The sequence below is a fragment of the Camponotus vicinus genome, unplaced genomic scaffold (genome assembly GCF_025532165.1).
Source record: "Camponotus vicinus isolate PSW18456_S1 unplaced genomic scaffold, iyCamVici1.0 SCAF_11, whole genome shotgun sequence".
Lineage (NCBI taxonomy): Eukaryota > Metazoa > Arthropoda > Insecta > Hymenoptera > Formicidae > Camponotus > Camponotus vicinus.
The window spans coordinates 6,238,439-6,253,897 of NW_028141947.1; the positions used below are offsets into that span (position 1 = coordinate 6,238,439).

The 15,459-nt window shown below is 28.0% G+C and overlaps 1 protein-coding gene across 1 annotated transcript; it reads right to left on the reverse strand.

Moving 5' to 3' along the window:
* Positions 1-5,201: 5,201 nt before the first annotated feature.
* Positions 5,202-10,634, reverse strand: LOC145961336 (uncharacterized). Its single transcript, XM_083081423.1, has one exon. The coding sequence runs from the start codon at positions 10,560-10,562 to the stop codon at positions 5,256-5,258; it is 5,307 nt and encodes a 1,768-aa protein (XP_082937549.1). The 5' UTR covers positions 10,563-10,634; the 3' UTR covers positions 5,202-5,255.
* Between the last annotated feature and the right edge of the window lie 4,825 nt (positions 10,635-15,459).

Genomic DNA, 15,459 nt, shown 5'->3' on the forward strand with positions numbered 1-15,459 from the left:
TATTTCCAATATTAAAAGAAAAATGATATTAAATGAATTGTAATATATCTATTATAAAAAATCGTTGAAAATATGAACAATCATATACATTGCAATAATCATATGCATATATCCTGAAAAGTTTAATTGAAAAAAAAAAAGGAAATGATAATACAAAATACAAAATTAAAAATTATTAAAAAAATTAGAAATTAGAAATTAATAAAAAAAAATAAAAATTTATATAAAAATTAAAAATTAATACATATAAAAAAATTTTAGTTAAAAAACTTAGCGCTGCTAATTTCATTAGCACATTATTCAACGTAGCAGCGCTAAGTTGTTTAACTAAAATTTTTTTATATGTATTAATTTTTAATTTTTATATAAATTTTTATTTTTTTTTTATTAATTTCTAATTTTTAATTTTTTTAATAATTTTTAATTTTGTATTTTGTATTATCATTTCCTTTTTTTTTTCAATTAAACTTTTCAGGATATATGCATATGATTATTGCAATGTATATGATTGTTCATATTTTCAACGATTTTTTATAATAGATATATTACAATTCATTTAATATCATTTTTCTTTTAATATTGGAAATAAAAAAGAAATGTATATTTTATAGTGAAAATTTTTATTCAGTTGGCGCAACTTTTTAATATTATTTGTAGGAAATTAAAACAATTATTTTGTACAATTTTTTTTAGTTAAAATATTTTAAGTTTTTATTTTCAATTAGCGTAATTTTTGGATATCATCATTTTTCTAGGATATAATGTAGAAAATTAAAACAACATTTTGTATAACTTCTTTTGGTTAAAATATTTTTATAAGTTTTTATTTTCACTTAGCGCAATTTTTTTGATATCATTATTTTTGTAGGATATACAATTTTACACAAAATTAAAATAATTTGTAGAACAATTTTTTACGGTTTAAAATAACACTATTTTGTGCAGATTAAAATAACTATTTTGTAGATTAAAATAATCCTATTTTGAAGATAGGTTTTTTACAGTTTTAAAATAACACTATTTTGGAGACAGGTTTTTTACAATAGTTTTTTACAGTTAATAATACACTATTTTGCAAATACATATACTGTTTTTTACGCGGACTTAGCACCTTTTTTTACCTTTTTTTTAAAAGGGTAATTTTTATCATATTTCCATGCAAAAAAAAATTCTATATTTAAGAATTGAATACATAGTAGGTATCTTTATAGCATTGTGTTTAATATATATATATATATATATATTTTGTTCGTAATTATATTATATTGTATGTACATATATTTATTATTTTTTTTGTGTTTTTTATATATATATATATATATATATATTTGTTATTATTACTACGCACGTATATATATGTGTGTGTAACTATAATTAATGGTTATAATTTGTGGATGCCTATGTTAACTAGAGATACAATAAATGAGGCATTTGAATACGTATATAATGATTATATTATAATAATTTTTATATATTTTAGGTAGCAAAACAAGGACTGATATTTAAGAAGAAATTATTTCTTCCAAGACTTCCGGGTCGTTTGGATCAGTCCTTATTTCGGCCACTCCGTATCCTATTTTTAATGTGGAAGAGTCTACTGATAGGCCGACTAACTGTTTGTAAGTATTTTCTTCCTTTTTCTTTATAAATGAGGTAAATAGGTAATAGGCTTTAACGCATTACATACATTTGATAATTGGTCGGCTTTTGTAACAATTTTGGCCGCAGTTATGACATTTTTGTAAGGGCACTGAGCCATATTGGAATGTATGAGAGTATCTTGTAAGAACTTTGTTATAAATTGTGGGGTTATAGCAATTTGTACAAATGAGGTGAGAGCTTGAGTCACTTAGAACATCGTGAGTTAAGATAATGACGCAGTTTACACGAAAACTATTAAAAAATAAGTCCTTTAAAAGCGGATGAATGGGTGTTTTAAGTTTTGAGGGTGGACACATTTTTAAGCGTATACCCCTTGTTGGTGAGTCCTGCAAAAAGCAAAAGCAGTTAGATTATTTATGTTTCTTCCATGGTTCCTTTCGTATATTGCCCTTTCAAAGTAGGAAAATATGCATTCAGAACACTGAAAGATAGAGCGAGTGGTATCTAGAGGAGCTAGACAATATTCACATTTAGAGAAAATTATTTCACCGGAGGTTACCCAGTGGCATACTATCAGGTCAGGTTTAACTCGAAATTGACGAATTTTGCAACATGCACAACATATACGAACCGGGTTACGGTTCTTCTTAGTATATTTCTTATAGAATATTATTTTTTTACATTCTGCCTTGCAGATGTTTGGGAAGTGTGGTAACAGGTTATGGATGTCATGATTGCAAGATAAATCATTTATGTTGCTCATTATGGTTTAATCAACAATTTCTGTTTAATTGGAATTCTTGAGCTTGTTCTCCTTGTAAATGATATAAAAAACATCTCCTGCAGTCCGACAAGGGAGTTATGAGAGATAGTAATAAATTACACATATGACATCTAAAGTCGTGCAAAGAAGCTGGAGGAAAATATGTAACAATGTGGTATATAATGGGTTGAAGTTCTCTAGTTTCGAACATTTCACATGAACGACAGTAATATTGATCATTATGCGAGCAGATATATCCTTCTAATTCGACATGTAACAAGTTGGACAACGCGTCTAGGTCTTCATCAGGTATTACGTTTGGCAGGAAATCCATTTAATCAGATGTTCTGCGAGATTCTCGCATACGTTCTCCTTCCAAATAGAATAAGAAACATCTCCTACAATCTATTATAGGAGTTACACTAGACACATTGCGAGCACATATGCAACATTTAGACACTGTGATGTCGGGGAAGGATTCAGATATATTATGGTAATTTATATAGTAAAGTTCATGGTCTGCTTGTGACTTACATGAGACGCAGTAATACAGATCCCTAAAAAAATTACCCTTTTAAAAAAAAGGTAAAAAAAAGGTGCTAAGTCCGCGTAAAAAACAGTATATGTATTTGCAAAATAGTGTATTATTAACTGTAAAAAACTATTGTAAAAAACCTGTCTCCAAAATAGTGTTATTTTAAAACTGTAAAAAACTACTGTAAAAAACCTATCTTCAAAATAGGATTATTTTAATCTACAAAATAGTTATTTTAATCTGCACAAAATAGTGTTATTTTAAACCGTAAAAAATTGTTCTACAAATTATTTTAATTTTGTGTAAAATTGTATATCCTACAAAAATAATGATATCAAAAAAATTGCGCTAAGTGAAAATAAAAACTTATAAAAATATTTTAACCAAAAGAAGTTATACAAAATGTTGTTTTAATTTTCTACATTATATCCTAGAAAAATGATGATATCCAAAAATTACGCTAATTGAAAATAAAAACTTAAAATATTTTAACTAAAAAAAATTGTACAAAATAATTGTTTTAATTTCCTACAAATAATATTAAAAAGTTGCGCCAACTGAATAAAAATTTTCACTATAAAATATACATTTCTTTTTTATTTCCAATATTAAAAGAAAAATGATATTAAATGAATTGTAATATATCTATTATAAAAAATCGTTGAAAATATGAACAATCATATACATTGCAATAATCATATGCATATATCCTGAAAAGTTTAATTGAAAAAAAAAAAAAGGAAATGATAATACAAAATACAAAATTAAAAATTATTAAAAAAATTAAAAATTAGAAATTAATAAAAAAAAAATAAAAATTTATATAAAAATTAAAAATTAATACATATAAAAAAATTTTAGTTAAACAACTTAGCGCTGCTACGTTGAATAATGTGCTAATGAAATTAGCAGCGCTAAGTTTTTTAACTAAAATTTTTTTATATGTATTAATTTTTAATTTTTATATAAATTTTTATTTTTTTTTATTAATTTCTAATTTCTAATTTTTTTAATAATTTTTAATTTTGTATTTTGTATTATCATTTCCTTTTTTTTTTTCAATTAAACTTTTCAGGATATATGCATATGATTATTGCAATGTATATGATTGTTCATATTTTCAACGATTTTTTATAATAGATATATTACAATTCATTTAATATCATTTTTCTTTTAATATTGGAAATAAAAAAGAAATGTATATTTTATAGTGAAAATTTTTATTCAGTTGGCGCAACTTTTTAATATTATTTGTAGGAAATTAAAACAATTATTTTGTACAATTTTTTTTAGTTAAAATATTTTAAGTTTTTATTTTCAATTAGCGTAATTTTTGGATATCATCATTTTTCTAGGATATAATGTAGAAAATTAAAACAACATTTTGTATAACTTCTTTTGGTTAAAATATTTTTATAAGTTTTTATTTTCACTTAGCGCAATTTTTTTGATATCATTATTTTTGTAGGATATACAATTTTACACAAAATTAAAATAATTTGTAGAACAATTTTTTACGGTTTAAAATAACACTATTTTGTGCAGATTAAAATAACTATTTTGTAGATTAAAATAATCCTATTTTGAAGATAGGTTTTTTACAGTAGTTTTTTACAGTTTTAAAATAACACTATTTTGGAGACAGGTTTTTTACAATAGTTTTTTACAGTTAATAATACACTATTTTGCAAATACATATACTGTTTTTTACGCGGACTTAGCACCTTTTTTTACCTTTTTTTTAAAAGGGTAATTTTTTTAGGGATATCACTCTTTTTTGTACTATATGTTAAACATCTTTAAATAAATGAGCAAAGAACCCGCCACCACCCCCGTCATATTTCATTAAAATTCGACGGTCCTCTTTGCTTACTATATAGATATTCAGATCCTTCAAACTTCTTTGCTATTCTTATTGCAAAAATAACGGATAATTACAAATCAATATGTCATTAGAAATCTACATTTATTATTCACAATTAATACTTATAAATCCATTAATGAATAATCGTTGCTTTGCTTATCTAATTTATCATTGAATATATAAATGGAACGGAGAAAAAGTGAGTTATTTAATTCTATTTTTAATAGTAAGGAAAATAAAGACAAATTATCAAGAGACACGGTAGTGTTGGCAACTTACCTAAATATTTTTTCACAGTTCATAAATAATGCAGAATATGAAGCAGTCTTCACGAAATTATTGTTGATACATTACAACATTCTTTTATATGGGACTGATCGAAATACAATTATTAAATAATTAAATATTAATCACAAGTTAGATATTACATAAATATATTTTTAATAAAGAATTTTTTAACTGCTTCTTTATTTTATAACTTTCGATATATATTATTTACTAGCCATCTTCTGTAAAAAAAGTAAGTAAACATTTTTAGCACCTCTAGGCCACTGTCTTTTTTTAACTTGAGCATCATTAGCTTCGATCCAAATATTAGATGTTCCTTCTCTGCACATACTTATATAATAACCTTCATCGATACTTGAGCCATGATCAAATATAGCATTCATCACTTTATACAACTGTCCATCTATTAATACTTTAGTTGTTGGAATAGCACTCAAATTAAAGTTGTGTGTTGCTTTCATTAATTTATTATCCTGTGATAAAAATATTAAACGAATCACAACTATCTCTTTTGTCAATATTATTTCATTTTTTAATATTATATTACTTTCAGTACAATATTCACACGATTCATTATGCGACTGACACCAATGTGAAAACGTAATATTTAACAAATCATTAAGATTATAACTTTTCTTTTTCAAGTTATTAATAGGAACAGAAATAATAATATTATTATCAACAATAGTTTTTGTATTATCACAAATTTTACACCGTCTAATAGAAGTTATTTGATGCCTCACCAAACTTTTTATACAATCATATTTTTCGCAAAGAGCCATAAAAAAATCAGATGCATTTCGTTTTACGGGACTTGAAAAATATTCTCCTAAACATTGTCGTATTGCGTATGTATTTAGATTACATATTCCATTTTCATATCGATGCATTAACACACGTAAAACATCTGATTTATCACAATTGGACAATTGCTGCCTAATGGCATTTAAATTCAATAAACACTGTAATACTGCATTTGCATAGCATGAAACCTTATCTGTATTTTGGAAACCATGCATGACCCAAGCAGTACTTTGTCGAATATTTTGATCTAAACTTGATTTTTGAACAGAAGCAACTACTTTTGGTAACGCCCATAAAACATCTTTCACTTTGTAATACTGTTCCTTTGACATGGTAATAATTTCTGCTTTTGGTTTGTGTATCTGTTTTAGACGATTATATTCAATAATTGCGTCTTCGCTAGCTATTACCGATGAAGGATCGAAGTTAATTAAATATAATCCTTCTAAAGATGTTACTCGCGATAATGCAACGTAAGTTTGGCCACAATTAAATACAGAGTTACCAATGTCCATAATAGCATTTTGCAAACTTAATCCTTGGCTTTTATGAATAGTGATGCCGTAACTCAAAGATAATGGAAATTGTTTTCTGACAACGTACGCTCTATCCACTACCTCAAATTTAACACTTACTCTTTCAATTAAATATTCTAAACCTGATGGTAAAAGAAGTTTGATCTTTTCTACGTAATCATTATCTTGTACAACTGAAATCACTTTAGCAATTGTACCGTTTACAAGACCCAAACTAGCATCAATATTACGCCGTATCATAACTTTCGCTCCAATTTTAATTATAATTTTTTTCGAAAGCCCAGCTGTTCTAGAATTATCATCATCATTATTTGATAATACTTTTAATACTTTCTTTTTTACATATGAAATACAGTCAATCGTGTCTTCAGCAATTAATATTATTTCTTTAGAAACAATGCGGCTTAACATTGCATCATTGAGAACATCACACATATGACAAGTGGGTAGTAAACAAACGGTGTCTGATGACAGATTGTTAATGAAAGTACATAACTCATTTAATCTAGATTCGAAGGAATCAGCTTTAAAAGAAATTTTTTTATTTTCCAGAATCTTACAATCAGATTTTGTTAGTAAACCGATACGAATTCTCGACAATAACTCGCGGTAAGAGTCATCTCCTTGCTGGCGCATATTAATTGTCAATTCATCATAGTCAAATAATGTAGTCCATAAATTAACCGCATTTAAGGAACTAAGATATTTAGCAATTTTTTCATTTGATAAATGTTTAAAAATAGGATCATCTCGTACAGGAGGTAGTTGAAGCAAGTCTCCAAATAAAAGAATATGCTTTCGACCAAACCAACCATCATCGCAATCACTAGTGTCAAATATTTCAGACAATCGAAGATGTATATACATTAAAGTCAAATTAGATATCATTGACACTTCATCAATTATAAAAAGAATAACATCTTTAAGATCTGCTCGTAAAACTTTCAATACATGATCAGATAGTTGTTTATATTTAGGAGTATGACCATGTTCAACGGGTAATTGAAGCAATCTATGAACTGTCAAACCGTCTATATTAAATGCTGCTATACCAGTAGGTGCTGCTACAGCAGTATCTTTGTTGAGATTTTGTTTTATCCAGCATTTAATAGTCTTGATTAAGAAACTTTTTCCAGTACCACCTTCTCCGCTAACATATAATCGTAATACTGATTCATCTGACTCTACAGTATTGATAACTTTATCGAATACACGTTTTTGATCCGCATTTAATTTTGCTATCATTTCAGATACATCAATTTCGCGAACTGCTTTATCACCAAGATCTTTAAAATCTTGCATTGCTTCACCAGCCTCTATATTTTGAACACCTATCGGATTTTCAGGATCATCCTGAGACTGTTGTTTTTGTAAATCGTCGTCTAGGCATTGCTGAACTAACTGTTTTGCGGTTTCAAATGCTTTTTGCAATTCTTCTAATTTTTCATGATATCGCAACGCTTCTACAAGATGCAGTTTTTCTTTGTGAAACGATTCGGCATAAGTATCGTCTCCGTTTCTAAGATCTTCTAATTTTCGCCATGGTTTAAACATAAGTAATAACGAAAAGAAATAATTTTCTGGTTGTGTATTAACATTAACTTTATAATGATCAATAAGATATCCACGCTGTCGTCGCTTAAGATATTTACCATTATCTATTTTATAATACTCAACATACTTATTTTTAGGTTTGATCTTCGAGATATCATACCACTGCGCAAATTCATAAAGAGATATATTTTCTAGTTCATTTGGTCTATGTGGATAAAGATCATCTACTAAAGATGGATAAAATATATCTATAGATTCAGGATCAAGAGCTTCAATTTCCTTGCAGTTTTTTATTCTTTTACGTCGTATTTGGTTAACATCTAACCATTTGATAGTTGTATTTCGATCAGTTCCATACAAAGGAATACTTAACAATGTATCAGCAGCTTCTAGAGCTCCACATTCTCTATTATTCATAAATCGCAAACCCATATTCCAAAGACGACTTGCTAATGATTTGTTCTTATTATTTTCAATATTAAGAACAGAATCAGACAACTCACATTTTCCCGCTTTATTTATATATTTAGTAATGTACCAAGTAAGAAGCGATGATTTTTCACCAATAAATTGTATATCCATATTACCTTCCCATGCAGTAAGAAGAACAGGATTATAATCATTAATATTAACTTCATTATCCATTCGAGGAAGATCATAAAGCCTACTTTTATGTTTCAATTGTTTTCTACCTGCTATCGAAGTTGCCACATCTCTCATATTGAAAGTTTCAGTAACGGGACGAGGAAATCCAAAACGACACCGACGAATAACTTTACGTCCTACTTTTTTAGAGCGAAGACAATAATCGTTATGTTTATGTCGCTGATGCGTATCAACACGTTTATACAATAATGGTGAAATATTTTCATCTGGCATTTTGCAGCTTATATATTGTAAAATAAATTTGGAGACTTCTTCAATTGTAGATTCACCAAAAATCGGTGCATTTTTAATCCAAATTAATAAGTGGAAATGTTGTATACCTCTACCTTGGTATTCTCGTCGCCAAAAATAGTGCGTTACTTCTCCAATTGGATGATCTTTGGAGCTAATGAAGTCAAGCATTGCCCGAAATTTATTATCGAGAAACCTGGACGTTGATACAGAATCTTTAACAACAAGTACGTTAACGGATAAGGAAGCATCATGCCATCCATTTACTTCACGAATATATTCACCCAAATCTTCCCATAACCATTCACTCGGACTTAGTGTTAAAAACCATGTCGCAGGTCCGTAATGCTGCGTCATACACCTTAAATTACTTCTCGGTTTACGCCAATATTGTTCCGTATTTCGAAGTGTGGAAAATATTGTTGTTAGATCAGATTCCAACTGTTCTTTTGACATTGCTTCTAAATACTCTGCAGCCGTATAACGAACTTGAGGATTAGTTACATTCAATTTATGATAAATTCCACGGCTTAACTGACGCATATTCGCATTATTCAACAAATAAAATAAGTATTGTTGATTTAATCTGTACTGTGGATGTTTAGATGTCAAACGACATTTAATAAATTCATGATCATGAAGTTTAACTTCCCTAATCTCATGTTGTCCATTAATACCAAAAGGGTATAAATCTGGAAAACACATTAAATCTAAATCTTTTTCACGATTATCCAAAGGCGCATTCTGAATTTTTATCATTTGATACAAGTCTGTCGAAGTTTTATTTGCTTTCTTTTCATATAAGGGATAAATAGTATATTGTTCATAATAGCCGTCATTTTCATCAGTAACTTGAGTTAACATTGCCTTCTGCTGATCGTCTAATGTAACTTCTACATCATTTTTCGTTTCTTCTACCAGATTATTTAATGACTCATTGTAAGATTCGTCACCTAATGTCGCTTCTGTCTCTTCCATTTGAAACTCTGAACTTTTTAATTGTTCTAAAATGTTTAATTCATTATGATCATTTGGCAGTATAATTTGGGAGTATAAAGCATTGTTGCGCTTTAACCACGTTAAAGCGTCAAATATTTTTTTAACATCAACCATCTCTTCCCAAATAATCTTTGATTTGGTCGGAATACCTCTAACTAAAATATATAATTCGTTATTAATATTTATTGGGTCAGTATTCAAACATAATTTATTCAACGTCTCCTGTAACGGAAGTGGTAAATGAAATGTTCTACCTTTAACTTTTTGTACCATTTGCCTTTGAGGCAACTTTTTATTAATAACAGTTCCCATTTTGACGACAGTTTGAAACGCTTTAGCTCTCTGTATAATCATTTTTTCAAATGTATTAAGAGATGATATTACTTTGGGTACATCATTTGTAAGGAGATTATTCAAGATGCAATACGCAGGCATTAAGCCTTTACGAAATTTACCTGCACAATAAGTACATATATATTGCGCATTATTTTCTTGTTGTTGTATATGTGCCATTAAACCTCTCCAACTTTGAATATTTATTTGTTCTCGAAGAATATTGACTTCAGAAACATTTCTCTTATAACACAATTTTTCGCATGATACGCAAGCATGCCGTGGTGTGTCTGTTGACCGCTTAACCAAGGCCTTAAACGCTTGATGATATTTAAAAATAATATCATCATCGCTCAGAATTGTATCTGCCTGTTGATGTTTGTACATATCTGCTTTTTCTTGTGCAGAAGTTACAATTTCATTTAATGTGTTTAAATCAGCATGAGTTAATGCTTCATCCAGATTATCCATCTTTCGATAAAAATCTGTAAGCTGATAAATTAAACGTTTAATATATCTTACTCATGGAAAATGAGGCGATAATAGTTGAATTGGAAGAAACATTCCTTCGCAAAGTGTTAAATCAATATGGCAGCTACGCGTATGGCCCAATTTTTCATTTGAAATTTTCATAGTACATTTATGAATATTTTCTATCAATTTGGGTACATTCTTTAAAGTACATGTATTTATAGTTTCAAGAAATTTCTGATAACGATTAATTAAAAATGGATCGTCAGTTTTACATGAAATATTGCACGACCACGATTTTTTCGCTTCTATTTCTATCAACGGTAATATATTTACTACTTGTCCTTCTGCATTCATTGCCAAAGGTTCCAATGCAGTTTTTATTAACGGTAGATTTGCTACTTTCTCTTCTGCATTCATTACCAAAGTTTCCTTTGAAGTTACATGACGATATGTAGAATCAATAAAATAGTTTTCAGATGAGGCTGTATGGCTCGATTCGCCACATAAAACATCTAATTTCTCTTCAACTGTGGAACATTTTACGGCTTGAGTCAAACTTACTTCTGTTTTTTTTTTAATCAAAGATAACATTTTGTAAATATTACGAAGATAACTTCTTCTAACATGCATACACCAACGTACGATTTTTTCGGCTTTTAATCGTTTTTCGATATGATTTTTAATACCGAGTTTCTCAACAATATTTTTAGTAAATGTTTCTAAAGAATGCTGAAGTTTTATGGTGTTTTTCGACCAAAACTTTTCATATTTTTTTATAATTTTTTTTCCAACATCGTTATTTTTTATTGCAGATTTTTTATTTTTCTGATAATATCGTTTGTTATAAAGCCATTTGCGATTAGAATCTAATGCTTTTTGTCTGTCCTGTTCACGCTGAAAGTTTATAGAATAACGTATGCGTTTTTGTTCACATTGTCTTACAGAATCCTGTTGATATCGACATCGTTTCTTACGGCGATTATTTTCTACATCTTGTTGATATCGCTGTTGTTGTTTAGTGCGATTATTTTCTAAATCTTGTTGATATCGACATCGTTTCTTAAGGCGATTATTTTCTAAATTTTGTTGATATCGACATCGTTTCTTAAGGCGATTATTTTCTAAATTTTGTTGATATCGCTGTCGCTGTTTAGTACGATTATTTTCTAAATCTTGTTGATATCGACATCGTTTCTTAAGGTGATTATTTTCTAAATTCTGTTGATTTTGACGCCGCTTTAATGCACGATTATTTTCTAAATCTTGTATATATTGATGTTGCTGTTTAACGCTACTATTTTCTAAATTTGTATATTGGATTGAAGGCAATTGTATTTTCATGCAACTATTGGTTATTTCTTCCTTAGATTGATTAATATCAGCAAGTTTTTTTAACTGATTTTCTTTTTGTTGCTTAGTTTCATCCTTTGTATATTGATGTTGCTGTTTAGCGCAGCTATTCTCCAAATTTGTACATTTGATTGAGAGGGATTGTGTTTTCATGCAATTATTGGTTAATTCTTTCTTAGATCGACGAATATCAGCAAGTTTTTTTAACCGATTTTCTTTTTGTGATTCAGTCTCATATTGCCGTATACTACGAGCACGAGCAGCTTCTATTTCTCTGAATTTTACTATTGCTAATGGAAGCACTTTTTGAGGAACATATCGTGGATCTTGAGGAAAATGTTCAATTATATTTGATTCAAAAATTTTTATCAAATGTGAACGCATTAAACTATGATTATATTTTACTCTTTCAGGTTTAATATTAAATAATAATGAAATCGCAAATGCTATTGCAAAAACACCACAATCGTTACCATTTGGTTGTTGTTGCACAGTAGGAAATCTAACAAGACATTTCTCAAAGTCATATGTTGGAAATAATCTTTTTAAAAATTGTTCATGATGCTTATGCAGTCTTTTAGAATTTAACGAATCATAAATAAATATATATTTTGTGTTATAGTAACTACATACCCAATGTCCGTCAAACGGACCTGATGAACTATGCAATATTTGAATATGATTTTTATCTTTTGGCATAGATTGAATAGTATCAAGACACTGCACTCGCCAGGTTTCGACAGGTGTATAATCTGAACAATTTTGTAAAAGATGACCAAAATGTTCCATATGAATGTCAGTTAACCAATTGCCTCGAATAATTATATCTTTTTCTCTAGGCATTAAGACTATTTGTTTGTTTATCTTTACAGACATTATGTATATATAAAGTAAACGTTTTTTATACAAACAACAACTTTATATAGACTTTATAAAAACTTTATATATATTAGTTTTATTTATGTATAACACCTTTTTATGAGCACACAGCAACTCTATAACGGCGCACAGCAGCCTTTTATTGGCGCACAGCAGCCACTTTTTATAAGCGCACAGCAGCTCTATAACGGCGCACAGCAGCCGTTGTTTATAGGCGCACAGCAGCCTTTTATTGGCGCACAGCAGCCACTTTTATGAGCGCACAGCAGCTCTATAACGGCGCACAGCAGCTCTATAATACCGCACAGCAGCCGTTCTTTATAGGCGCACAGCAGCCTTATATAAAATAAGTTAAAAAATAAAATTTTATACTTACCTCTATTCTCAACGAAGAAAAGTGAAAAAACCTGCGTAACACCCTATATAAATATCAGTATTGTACAGTATATCACATTTTCAACATCTTCCTTAATAAAAATAAAATACATATCTCTTTTTAATCCTTCAATTGTGCGATTTTTCACGAATCACGTGGAATTTTGAGAGCTCCTAATGAATTAAACGGTACATTCTCGTTTCGCAAAAAACTGAGTTTTTGCCAGAAAGATATCGAAAAGATTAAACAATTAAGTATTGTATTTTGTTAAAGATCGTGCGCAACGGCTGAAGGTTTAATCAATACTTTAAATATCCAATTCATAAGTTATATCACTTAAAATATATCCAATATATAGAAATTTAATTTTGCAATAAATTTTGCAACAAGCAAATGTATGTGCAATTTAAAATTATTTTAATAATTATTTTAATAATTATTTTAACATTATTTAATTCTAAAATACGTAAGATTTAAAATTCATTATAATTTATGAATTTAAATATTACAGGAAGTTGTTTTTAAGATAATGAAGCTATTACTTTTTTTTTGTATATTTAAATATATTGAAATTGTATGAAATTTAAGATTTGCAATTATAGAGATATATTTATAAAAATAGATATAAAAATATTGATCTTTTAAAAAATGTTTATAACTATTTGCACATTTAATTTCTAAATAGTATTTCGATAAAACTATAACAATATGACAAATTATCTTAGTAAAATATATTTGCAAAATTAAATTTACAAACACATTGCATCTGTATATAGTATTTATTTGTTAGACATAAATTATTAATGTATATACTTTTACATATGCAAAATAACTTGTATAATACATGCTTTACGAAATAATTTTAAACAATAAAAATCATAGAATATTTATGGAATATATTATTTAATAAAGGTATGTAGATAGGGTTCAAATGTATAAAAAGTAATGTGAAATGATTACTTGACGAATTACCAGAAGAATATAGCCACACTTCTTTATACAGGGTGAGCCATTTTAATTAACGCACGCAATTATTTCGGAAACAAAGCATTTTAGAGAAAAATGTTTCAGACAAAAGTTTTATGGTTTCGAGGGGGCCATAAGATGGTATCATTGGTTTGACACTGATGAGTTCATTTGCAGGTCACGTGAAGGTCACTTCAATTTTTTTAAATGGAACACCCTATATATTTTTGCACACTCTTGTAGCTTATCTCGAGAGCTTTCCAAAACACTATAATTAAGTACCTTTTCGTTAAGTACTTTTTGAGTTATGAGGCTTGAAATAATTTCTTAATTTTACATAAACCGTAAAATATCTTGTAAAATATTCATTTTTCGATTATCTTACCTTAATACTTTTACGTACAAAATAATGAGAGGAATCAATTGGTGTAAAGAAAACACATAGTTGTTTTTAAGAAAAAATATGGAATTGTTAATTGCAAATTACATATTTTTTCTTCAAAACAACTATGTGTTTTCTTTAGACCAACTCAAAAAGTACTTAACGAAAAGATACTTAATTATAGTGTTTTGGAAAGCTCTCGAGATAAGCTACAAGAGTGTGCAAAAATATATAGGGTATTCCATTTAAAAAAATTGAAGTGACCTTCACGTGACCTTCAAATGACTCTTCAGTGTCAAACCAATGATACCATCTTATGGCCCCCTCGAAACCATAAAACTTTTGTCTGAAACATTTTTCTCTAAAATACTTTGTTTCCGAAATAATTGCGTGCGTTAATTAAAATGGCTCACCCTGTATATATATATATATATATATATATATATATATCCTCTTCCTAATAATATAAGACAGCTTGTCATAAATAAGTAGCAAGAATTCCAAGTCCCAGCAGCTGAAAATGACAATCAAATAATATTTGGCCCTATGAAAAAATTAATTTAACATAAAATACCTAAAAAACGTCAATCTATACAAAAATCTATTATCATTATAAAAATTTTAATTAATCAAAACTAATGTACTAAAAAGGTATATTTTACAAATGTATATAACCATATAGGAATGAAGAAAATCAAGTAGTAAAATAAGTATGATAAATCGAATATTAATACACTAAATTTTAACAATAAATATATTAAATTAAATAATAACTACAAAGGGAAAAATTTCAGTATGAATAAAATTTTTTATGCATAACTCTTTCTGCATGCAGAATAATAAGTCTATAACCCTAT

Coding starts and splice junctions, on each gene's coding strand:
- LOC145961336 (XM_083081423.1), bottom strand. CDS start 10,562: ATGTACAAACATCAACAGGCAGATACAATTCTGAGCGATGATGATATT.